The sequence below is a fragment of the Miniopterus schreibersii genome (assembly GCF_964146895.1).
Source record: "Miniopterus schreibersii genome assembly, chromosome: 12".
In the NCBI taxonomy this organism is placed as follows: domain Eukaryota; kingdom Metazoa; phylum Chordata; class Mammalia; order Chiroptera; family Miniopteridae; genus Miniopterus; species Miniopterus schreibersii.
This window is the reverse complement of record NC_138112.1, coordinates 52,945,324-52,957,828: the sequence shown is the minus strand read 5'-3', so window position 1 is coordinate 52,957,828 and position 12,505 is coordinate 52,945,324. Positions and strand designations below refer to the sequence as shown.

The window sequence follows — 12,505 nt, the reverse complement described above, 5'->3', positions numbered from 1 at the left end:
TGACCCAGCATCACATCATCCTAAGGAATGACATCTGCAAATGGCCAAATTTCCAAATAAGACTACATTCTGAGGTTCTGTGAAGGACAAGAATTTTCGAAGGACACTATCTAACCCAGCGCAGTCAGTTTCATTAACATTAAAGAAAAATAATTCCCATATTATACACGTCTAAAAATAATTGATGAAACAGATGAAACATTGGTCAATATAAGAGTGTGATCTTTTATTTGTTAATCAGATACTTGGATGGGAACGTACCTTTGGAAATCTCTCATTCATAAATACAACTTCATGCAAAGAGAAACTTACAACATTCTTTAACAAAGGTCCAGGGGATTGATCTAGGTGCATTCATTTGTTTCTAATTTGAGCACATTGTTCCCCAGAATATTTTCTAACTCTGATTTCAATGAAGAATTGTTCAGATTTGAATAAAGCCTATAAAGTAAAAGCAGTAAACAAGCTTTAAAACTAAAGTTACATATTATAGAGGTACATAAAGTCAGTCTAAGGTAAACTCAAGTACTTAATCTTCTGTCCATATAGTTCTATTGATATTTTATTCACTTGGAATTGCCGATTTAGAATCTATCATCATAACTGATAAGATGAATCTTTCCTGTATAGTGCTAAAATAAACCCATTAATCCAGTTTTGAGATGCTGCTTCTTCTTGAGTTGAACTTTCTGTGTCATATTAATATTTCCTACATTTTCTTAGTGAGAAAAAATGCTAAATATCCTCAATCTCCATACTTATGTACTATCTATCTATATATTCCATAATTTCTGGTGTTAAGCCGTTCAGGTGCGAAACTGTGAGGAAAAACTTGAAGGGTCAGACGATTCTGACTTTCTCATAATTTGATAGCTGCTCTAAGCTTGGCTGAGCGTCCTCTGGGGTTATCCTGCACATCCTGATCTTCCGGGGTAAGTACCTTCTTGTGTATCAATTCCCACATTAATGGGGCCCTTCCTATTGACACTCCTTCCTTGTGTTCATGACCTGAACCCAGTTGTGACGCTTGTGTCACCTTCTGTCTTACACTTAGGTTAAATCTTTCTGTCATGCTTATCCCAAGCAGGAATCGTTTGACAATGCGATCCTCTAGGGAATGGAAGGAGAGAGCAACAAGACGACCGCCAGGTCTCAGGAACTTCTGCGCTGTCTTCAGGCCTGTGTAAAGTTCATTCAGTTCATTGTTCACAAACATGCGAAAAGCTTGGAAAGTCTTGGTGGCAATATGGGTCGATCGTTGTAGCAAGTCTTTTCGTGCATAAATAGCAGAGGGAGGAAATGCACCTATAAACAGATTTTGTGAAAAATAGGAAAAGAGGACAGGTAACGTTAATATTTTCCACGGTAAATGTTCTGGGTTGTGTATATATTTAAAGAACTACATTTCCTTTGAAAATTGTAGCATTTCATCAGTCCTTCCCCATTTTATTTCCCAGCATTTTAACAAGGCTTAAAACTAATGTGTCAGAAACATCTTTCATAACTCATAAAAGAAACTGGAGTCAAATAGGAGCAGAAACGGAGAACTCGCAACTACAAGATGTTCAGTGTCACTCCCAAATAGTATAAATAAAGAAAATTGTGCCTAGCACATTATAATCAAACCCTTCTACAAGCAAAAGATGAGAAAATCTTTACTACAACACAGAAAAACAATACATCACAGAAAGGAGAACAAAAATATGATTAACAGCTAGTTTCTCATTAGGACAACAGAGGCTACAAGATACTGGAACTATATTTAAATTGTTGAGGAAAAAAATTGTCTTCTAATAAAAGACTTCTAAAATTATTCTTCAAAATTAAAGGTTCAAAGACATTTTCAAATAAATTAAAAATGAGGGAATTCATTGCTAATTGGTCTGCATTCAATAAATGCTACAGAAATACTTCAAGCTGAAATAAAATGATACCAAGTGATAACTTGGATATACAGAAAGTAAAATACATACATATTCTCTTAATTTCTTTAAAAGACAGAACACTTTAAGTAAAATTATAACAATACTTTTGGGTTTATAATATAGATATAAATAAGTAATGTATATGGTAGCAATAGCACAAAGGATGAGAGTAGGTAAATGGAACAATGTTGCTGCGCGCTTCCTCTATTTTACTTAAAATTAAATTTGTATTATGGTCCCTGGAGCAGTCAATGAAAATAATGCAAAGAAAGCTAATAAGCCAACAGAGAATAAAAATAATCTACAAAAGTATTGTTTAACACAAAAAAAGGCAAAAGAGAAGAACAGGAAAACAAAAATGAGACAAAGGGAAGACAATTAGCAAAATGGTAGATGATAATTCCAAATACAAAAATATTTACATTCCATATAAATGCACTAAATAGTCCAATAAAAATGCAGAGATTGTCTGGCTGAAAGACAGTAAGACCTAACCATACATTGTCTACAGAAATGTACTTTAAATATAAAAACATAAATAAAAGTAAAAATACATAAAAGGCTGTGAAAAGATATACCATGTAGACAGTAAACATGAAAAACCTGGAGACACTACATTAACACTAGACAAAATAAACTTTTAAAAGATAATTACTAGACCCATATAGGAACATTTCCTATCAAGAAAATGGTCAAGACAGCAGGAAAATACATTATAGATCTTCATGGACCAAGTAACAGTTCCAAAAATTTAGTCATCCCAGAAAAAGACCTACATTTATAAAGGCAATTGGGTTGTGACCAAGCTGTCAAGTTAATTCAATGGAGAACAGATTTTCAATAAAAGTGAGTATCTTTAAGAATATGAACTTCAACCCCTACTGTAGTACACTAAACACAAAAATTAATTCTAAATAGATCATAAACACGAGAGTAAACACTAAAACCATAAAACATATATCTGACAAAACTCTCTTAGCTGAAATATATAGGAACTCTTACAACTTAATAAGTCAAATTACTCATTTGAAAAAAGGGCAAAATTTGAAAAGACATATTGCAAAAGATATAAAGTAGAAAATAAACATATATAAAGACATTCAAAATAATTATTAGTCATAGAAATGGAAATTTAAACCACAGTGAAATTCTACTACACACCCACTAGAATTGCTAAATCTTAGGAAGATACAAACTACTGAAACAGACTCAAGAAGAAATAGATAATATAAATAGACTTATTATGAGTGAAAGAATTTTGTCAGTAATCAAAGTCAACTTATAGAGAAGTCCAGGCCCAGATGGTTTCATTGCTGAATTCTGTGAAACACTCAAAGAATTAATAATAATACTTCACAAACTCTTCCAAAAAATTGAAGAGGAGAAAGCACTTCCCAGATTATTCCATGAGGCCAATTTGACCCTGAAACTAAAACCAAAGACATCATAAGAAAATGACAGACCAGTATTTCTTGTGAATATAGACATAACAATCCTCAACAAAATACTGGCAAACCAAATTTAGCAGCATATTAAAAGAATTATAGACCATGACCAAGTGGGAATTATTCTTGAGATGCAAGGATGGTTCAACACATAAAAATTGACTTATGTAATACATCACACTAACAGAATGAAGGGAAAATATCCACATAAGCATACAACTGATTCAATAAACACACTTGAAAAAATTCAACATCCCTTCATGATAAAAGCACCCAAAAACCTAGGAAGAGAAGAAAAGCACTCTACCATAGTAAGGGCCACATCACACTCTATGATGAATGGCAGAAAGCTTTTTCTCAGAGATCATGAATAACACAAGGATGTTCACTTTCACCATTTCTATTCAACATACAAAAACCACTTGTGTTTCTATACACTAACAATAAGCAATCCAAAAATAAAATTAAGAAAACAATTCCATTCAAAAATAGCTTCAATAAGAATTCAGTTAAAGTTAGCAAAAGTACAAAGCTTATGCTATGAAACCTATAAAAATTTTTGAAAGAAAATGTTTAAGATAGAAATATGCCCAAATATATCTAAGTTTCAATGCAATCTCTATCAGATCACAGCTGACTTTTTGGTACAAATTGACAAGCTAATTCTAAAATGCATATGGAATTATAAGACAGAAGAGCCAAAATTATCCTGAAATATATATAAATATATATTTTAGGAGGACTCACACAGATTTCAAAGCTTACTACAAATTAATAGTAATTGATATAGCTTGATACTGGCACAGCAATAGACATAGAAATCAATGGAAAAAGAATAGTCTTCTGAACAAATGGTACTGGGACAACCAGATGGTTCATAAAAAGGATGGAGTTGGACCCTTAAATCATACTCAGAAATTAACAAAACAAAGACCTAAATGTGAGAGTAATAACTACAAAAATCTTATAAGAAAGCACAGAGATAAATTTTCATGACTTAGAATTTGGTAAAAGTTCTTAATAAAAAACACCAAAATCACAAGCAACAAAGAAAAAATAGATCAATTAGACTTCATCAAAATTAAAAACATTTGTCCTTCAAAGGACACCATCAAGAAAGTAAAAAGACAACCCAAAGAAATTTGCAGTCATATATCTGATAATGGATTTGTATCTAGAATACGTAAAGGAAGAAAATTACAAAGTAAAGATGTATGATACTATTTATATAATATTTTAAGACATGCAGATCAAAAACAGTTACACTGCATCTAGTTTGCAAGATAAACATAGAAATGTTTATTTTTAAATGTCAATAAATATAATTTTTCTTAGACTTACCCCCATTGGCATACAAGTATGACACTAACACATAATGTTCAATGAATTTGTACAGGATTTTCTATTTGATTCAGGAGCCCATTCCTAGAGACTACTATCCCATAGAGAAATCTTTCCAGTCCAGCTTTCCTATGAATGAAGATCTAAAAGCACGACTGCAATCCTGGTACTTGAGTCTCTTTAATACGCTTCTTATAGCAAAGTAAATTATACAAGCTGGTAGCTTAGTTCACATTTTAGTACTCCATAGTAAACCCAGTAGTAAAGTACATTAACACACAAGTGATTAATCTTCTTGGGGAACTGGATCAGAGAAGGGAAGAAATCATGGACCCAGGAGTTGAGAGCCTGGCTGTCTAAATTTAACCACATCAGGGTTATGGGTTCACTCTTTTCTCTACAAAAATGACTTTGCTGAAAGGCTAGAACATGTTAGACACTGGGGAAATGATCGTCCAACAACCAGGTCTCTCAGAAACAAAATGTCAAAGAGCTGAAGAGAGAAGTCAGCTTCTTGCCATTCGCTATTCATTTTCTCCATTTTCCAGAGAAAGATTTTGGTCACTGAGGAATATGTTTCAAAACATTCTAAGGAGTTGAACAAACATGCAACTCTTCACATTTTAGAGACTGAATTTAGAGGACACTTGAGGGAGGTTGCATTCCTGAAGACCTTGTATGATTCAATCCTTGCATAATTCAACACACATTTTCTCAAAGGAGAAATGTAATGTAAAATACATTTTAATGTGCATGGATCAAGTAAAATAGGAGGTAAACATTCATGAAGCACAAGGATCAACAAACATTGTAGGATATTTTTGCTTTAATTCTTTGTAAAAACTTTTTCTTAACACTATCTCTAGCATTTTGTAGAAATTAAAAGTATGGTTCATCATGGTAATTGCTTAGCTTCCTTTGCATTTTTTCGTATTTCAAACATATATAGGGGCAGGCAAAAGTAGGTTTGCCTTTGTGAGTACATGAAACACAGAGTGTATTCTTATATTATTATTTCTTAATTATTGTATTATTTTCCATATGAACCTATGAACCTACTTTTGCGTACACCTGTGGTTTTTAACAGAGCACTGAATTAGCTATGCCTGGCTATGTGTTAACTAAATTGATGAAATAAAAGAAAGGCAGAGAGCTTAATAAATACTTCTCTGATATTATCATTAAATATATTTTTGAAAACTAATGAAAATAGGAAATGTTAAAAGAACAACATAATGTCTGAAATTACCAGAGAAGTTCTAATATAAACAACAGTGGTTCATTTGACATGACACAGTATGGTAGGCATTTCTGTTTACCAGCTAAAATGGCACCTTCCTGAGGCAGTATAAAATTATAGTTTATAATTCATTTAGCCAGCTAGCAGTGAAACTATAAGACTCCCGATTAATTATTTTAATTGAGGGAATCTGTTTTTATTTCAAAGTATTCACATAAAGAGAGACTTTATTAATATTTTATTTAATGTAACTTCAAGCTTATATAATTCATATTCACACGTACATTCACACTATATATGAATCTAGAGCTGACAGATTACTACCACTGTGATCAGACAAGCTTTTCTTTATAAGGTCTAATTAGGTCTTGCCAATGTTATATTACCAAGAAAGAAAAGAAAAGCTTTCATTCACACTGAGGAATGGATGGCCCTGAAGATAATAGAATAGCTCCAAGCCAAGAAACTTCTTCTGGGCTTTCTTGCCTTTGTTTAGGGAATTCTAATCTAGACTAGTCCACTGGGTTTCCTGAAAAGAATTTCTAGGTGTGGAGCTGTCAACTTCCTCCAATCCCACCTTTAGGGACCAGGAGGTGACAAGGAACTGCAATGGGCAACATGCTTTGTTGACCTTTTTGTGCTGCTTTGGGGATCAAAGGCACAGATAGGTTTAATTTCCAGGGCTCCTGTTCCTTTATACTGGCACTTCTGTATCTGTAATTTATAGGAAGAAAGGTTGACAATGCAGATTTTGTAAAATGAAATAAAAAAGAAAGTGCCCATCAGTAGCTGAGTGAATAAAAAGCTGTGGGACATTTACACCATGGAATACTACACAGCTGTAAAGAAGAAGGACCTCGTACCCTTTGGGACAGTATGGAAGGGCCTGGAGAATATTATGCTAAGTGAAATAAGCCAGGCAGAGAAAGACAAACATCACATGATATCACTTATATGTGGAATCTAAAGAACTTAATAAACTGATGAACAGAACAGATTCAATGACACGGAAGCATAGATGAGACTGACGAATGTCAGAGGGATGGAGGAGGGCGGGTGGGTGGAGGGGGAGACAGTAACCAAAGAATTTATATGTGTATATGCACAACCCAAGGACACGGACAATGGTGGGGATAGGGACTAGGGATGGGATGGGACAGGGCGGAACAGGTCATTGGGACAAAACAGGGACATCTATAATATTTTAAACAAAAATAAAATTTAAAAATTAAAAAAAAAGAAACAAAAGAATAGAAAATAGTATATGATAATGGAAATTAAAGTAGTAAAAACAAAACTCCAACTGGCAAATGTACATTCAGGAAGACAAAAAAAACAGCCTACTATTACAGATTAAGTAAGGTTCTTTGTTTAAATTAGAAAGTTTAAAGACAATCAGCAAATGACCTGCGTCTCTCAGGTAGCAAAATGGGTTTCCTGTGAAAGTCACTGGTCAGAGAGTAAGGGACAGAGTCTTCTCAGGTATACACAGAGTAGGTAGGGACATATGCCTACATGTAATCAGGAAAAAATAAATACTCCAGATCCAGTGCCTACCCATGTGCTGGACTCTGAATCAGGCCCTTGAAAGAAAATATGAATGAGGCCTGGCCCCAGCCCTTGAGGAGCTCACTGCTTTGCAATCCTTCGTCACCTCTTCCTCATCTCCCATATCCTGTTATCAAAAATAGAAACTGGTCTCTGCTTTTCAATTTCCTGAGTTTAATCACAGAATCTTGTATGGCTAATTCATCTGATTAAGGCATCGAGCTAGACAGAAAATATGGACTCACTCACCATTTAGGCCATTTGGCTTGGTCCGGAGACAAAGCCTTTTTGTGCTTTATAGCCTGTCAGTGGACTTAGTTACCATCGGGCCCATGTACATTAGTTCGAAGTGGGTGGAGGTGTGCCTACCCCTAGTCCAGCACTTACAACACTTTACCATAATTACTAGTCTACTTGTCTGTCTCACTCACTTGACTCTGATCTCCTTGTGAACAGGAACTATGTCCTATTCAATCTTATATCCCTTGCGCTTAACAGAGAAGCTTATGATTCTTAACACTGACTGCACAACAGGGTCACCCATGGAGCTTTAAAAAAAATAAAGAAGCCTGGCCCTGGTCCAGACCTACTGAATTAATTTCAGGGGTTTATTACACAGGAATCACTGCTTTTAAAAAGCTTCACAGAGGATTTTGATTTGCAGCCAAGATTAAACTACTATAGTAAACAGTCGGTAAAAGATTGTTGAAAAGATAATGAATAGATAATGAATGGAAAAAAAACACCTAAATGGATAAATGATTAACAATCCAGAACCATTACTACAAAGAGTTTCATTCACATCATTGGATAGATAGATATATGAAAAGTACAATATTTAGTCACATCAATGAGTGACTAAATGAAGGCATATTTTAGCCACAGAAAACATTATGAACAGATTGTAAAATTAATATCATAAAATAGGCCCCATCCTATATCCTACATTTTGGCCAAATGTGATTGTGGGTACAAAATTATAATTTTAATGGGGCAATTGAACTCCCAAATTTGCTAGTAATTTCATTGTCGCAATACAACTGTTTGCATGTATTTAATGATACTGATAGGGAATTTCCTCAATGAGTAAATCATTTGACATGCAATGGAGAACATGCAAATAATTTTAACCTGAGGAAATGCAAGCTTGCAAGTCCTTATTATCTGAAATGAGCAAATGGGCAAGGTGATCTTTATTTTTGCATATATCTTTTAAAGAATAAAATAAGATGTAAGAATATAATGGTAAAATTTAGAAAGCTATGTTTTTAAAAATTTCATAAATATCTTCAGTAACTTAAGTACATTTCCCCCCAAGATTAATGCACAGTATTATTGAGATTTTATTATTATTTCACTTAATGCCTATAATATCCTAAACCACAATTTTTCTCAGTTCTTCAAAGTAACAGAATTGTTCTCCTACTGCTACTTTAAAATAGCAGGATTATGTCAGTAAAACTGATGACAAAAGGAAATTAAAAGCTAATATACATTTAATAGCAAGATGTTTTCAAGTTAAGTACAGTTTTTAAAAACGAACATTGAAAAGTAAATGTGCATTAAATCCACTATGGGGTACGTTCTCGTTTCAATACCATTTTGAGACATTACCTGGCACTTCACTCACACTAATGCTGGGAAAATTAATGACGTAAGAGACCCTAGCTGTTCAAGAAAATTGTAAAACTGTTCTACCTCATTAGAGGTGCTCAATTCTCACATTCCAGATCAGCTTTACTGTTGTTGGTACTTTTTTAAGTTCTTGACAGTTTCATGCCCTTACTCTTTCTCTCATACCCGAAAACCTGACAGCTCTGTATCTGGGACGTGTCCAGAATTTCACCACCTCTCACCAACTCTACTGCTATCACCATAGTCTGAGCCATTGCCATCTTTTCTACACAGACTCCAGAATGATACTCTTCAGACAAAAATTAGATCATGCCATTGCATTGTTTAACACCCCTAGTGCCTTCCTATCACACAACATAGAAACCCAAGTTCTTACCTTGGCCAAATGTCCCTATGTCCCATGGCCATATGCAGCCTGTGCTTACTGCCTCCATTTCTCTGACCTCATCTCCTGACCTTGAGCTCTGAGAGAGAAAGAAATATTCATGCAAGAGAGAAACACTGATCAGCCGCCTCCCATATGCCTCCTGACTGGGGATCGAACCTGCAACCTAGGTATGAGCCCTGACCAGGAATCGAGCCTGACACCTTTTGGTGTATGGGACGATGCTCCAGCCAACTGAGCCACCCGGCTAGGGCAAGATGTTTTTTCTTTTTTCCTATCACAAAAAACACTGTAGTAAACATGAGAATAGCACATTTTAAATTTCTGAATGGCAGAAAAACTTGACAAAGTAAAAAGTCACAATCTGTGAAAAATATCTGTTTAACTATACTTGAACATGTGATAGTAGAATTAGAGTTAGTTCAAGGGCTATTTATGCCCATTTAAATTTGGATCAATATTTCTAAATTGAATCTCTTTTTAAAGAGATTATACAATTTACTTCCATCAGTATATGAGAGAGTCCATTTCCCCATATCCTTGCTAGTACTAGAAACTATCACTTTTTAACCTGACTAGTCTAATAGTAGGCAAATGACAGCATTCAGAATCTGAGTTTCTTTGGCAATTAGCAGAATTGGGCATCTTTTGAAATCTAATGGCCATCTGATTTCAGCTATGAATTGTTTTTAAAAACCCTCTGTTCATATTCTTAATGTGATGTGGATTTTTCTTTATTGATTTGAAGGAGCTATTTATAAAATAAATATATTAACCCTGTCTCTCTCATATATAGATGCAAATATTTTTCCTGGATTGTGACTGTCTGTTCACTTTGTGTAGTTTTTCTGCCATATAGAAATTAAAATTTTCTATATAGATTTTTTTCAAGTTTTTTAGATTTTATCAAGTTTAGGAAGGCTTTCCCTACTCCAAGACTATAGATAATCAATTCTATGTTTTTCTGGTATATTTCTGGTTTCATTCCTTACATTTAAATATTTAATCAACAGGAAATTTACTTTTAGTGTGGTATGAGGTAGGGACCTAACTTCATTTTTTTTTTTAAAACTACATAGCCAACTGTCCTATTTATTAAACAGTATGTTCTTTCCCTACTGATTTGAAGTGCCACTTTAATTACATATTATACACTTTTGTATGCAAACAGATTTGCTTCTGAACTCTCAGTTGTGTTTCATTGATATATTTCTCAATTCTCCTGCCAATACCAGATGATTCTTTCTTTTGATTTTCCCAGGATATTTGGCTAAAAGGTAGGGTAAATCCCTCTCCCGCCATTATCTTTCTTTTCAACTTTTCTTGGGTATCTCATATATTTATTATTCCAAATTAAAATTAGAAACAATAACATATATAATTGTAAACCTTTTGACTGGAATTGCAGTAAGTTTCTAAACTGATTTGGGTAGTTGACTTCACCTAAGTCATGGTCAGGCTTTTCTAAGTACTGTTTATAACATACAGATTTTAATATCCCTATGGAAAAGTGTAAGAAATGGCAATATTTATAGTAAGACAACATGGTGTAAAAGAAATGGCACTAAACTTTAGAAACACAAAACTAGGTTCATTGATCAGGTCTTTTACATTTTTATGGCTGTTTAATGTGGGGCAGTAACACTTTTGAGTTTGTTTCCCCACTGGAAGATAAAAAATTCTTCTCATAGGATGATCATGAAGATCAAATAAAGAAAATATATAGGAACACCTGGCATATACTTGACATAAAGTAGTCACTTTAAGAATGCCCTTCACGCCCAGTCGGGCGTGGCTCAGAGGTTGAGCGTTGACCTAGGATCTAGGAGATTGAGGTTCGATTCCCGGTCAGGGCTCATGCCCGGGCTGCGGGCTCGATCCCCAACGACTCTCTCATCATGGGTGTTTCTGTCTGTCTCTACCTCTCCTTTCCTCTCTCTGAAATCAATAAAGATATATTTAAAAAAAAAAAAAAAGAATGCCTTTCACACATTTATTTACTTACCATTTGCAGTTGTCAAATGGTACATGATGAGGGGATTGGATATGTTAATTTGACGGAAGGCCAAACTCATTATACTTTCATCCTGGACTAACAGAGTAGGAGGGATAGAGGGCCTCTGAAATCCCTGAGGCATCTGAGTCATTGATGCTTATGGAATGTAGGCATCAGACTAAAATACCTCAGCATCTAAAATGAAGCGTAACATTTTCCTTATGTACAAATTAGTGGTGAACTTCTAAGTTTACACCATAGTATTTAAGGCCTTAGAAGTATGAAGATCTAGCATGGCATAGAAATGAGATTTTTTAGTTTGCCCTTGACTATTTAATAACTGATGGTAAAAATTGTAAGAACCATGATTTCATTAACCTAAATCTTCCAGATTGCATTCGCCCAGCCAGGCGATTATCTTCTACAATTAAACTTCCAGATTTCTGTTGCGCCTAGCTATACAACTTGTATTCTGGTGTTTTAATCACACATTTCTTTTCTCTATTCAATATGGAGCACCTTTCTGCAATTTTCTTTCATAAACAAAGTTCCACAAGGGTAAGTTGCATTTGTGAGTCATTTTAAACCATGCACTTTGTTTTCACAGCTCCAAAAACCCAGTATATTTAGTCCACTTATTACATAAAAGGATCTGAGGCTACTAGAAGTTGTTTAGATAAAAACTGACACCAACAATATTTGGTAAAATTTGGTAATTGCATCCTGAATACACAATTCCTTCATTTAGCCAGTACTTATTATACACAATGTATTAAACACTGGGGATTAAAACGTTTATGGAGATGTAGTGCTTGCCCAAGGAATTCAAACCCAATAAGAATGATAGGTAAATATCGAGGAAAGGGCTATAAAGAAGGATTGTACGCACTATTTAGGAAGCTAAAAGGAAAAAAGAGAGAGAACTTTGACCCCGTAAAGACAACATTTCCCAAACTCCTGTCTGGGGAACACTGGCCCTGAGAACTACAG

The 12,505-nt window shown here is 34.5% G+C and overlaps 1 protein-coding gene across 2 annotated transcripts in view; it reads right to left on the bottom strand.

The window, feature by feature from the left end:
* Window positions 1-205: 205 nt before the first annotated feature.
* Window positions 206-12,505, bottom strand: part of METTL15 (methyltransferase 15, mitochondrial 12S rRNA N4-cytidine) — a 136,243-nt gene continuing 123,943 nt past the window's right edge. For both annotated transcript variants that reach the window (XM_081155750.1, XM_081155751.1), the window contains exon 6: window positions 206-1,305. In XM_081155750.1, coding sequence (XP_081011876.1) covers window positions 860-1,305 — 446 coding nt within the window. In that variant the 3' untranslated portion in view covers window positions 206-859. The remainder of the gene's footprint in view (window positions 1,306-12,505) is intronic.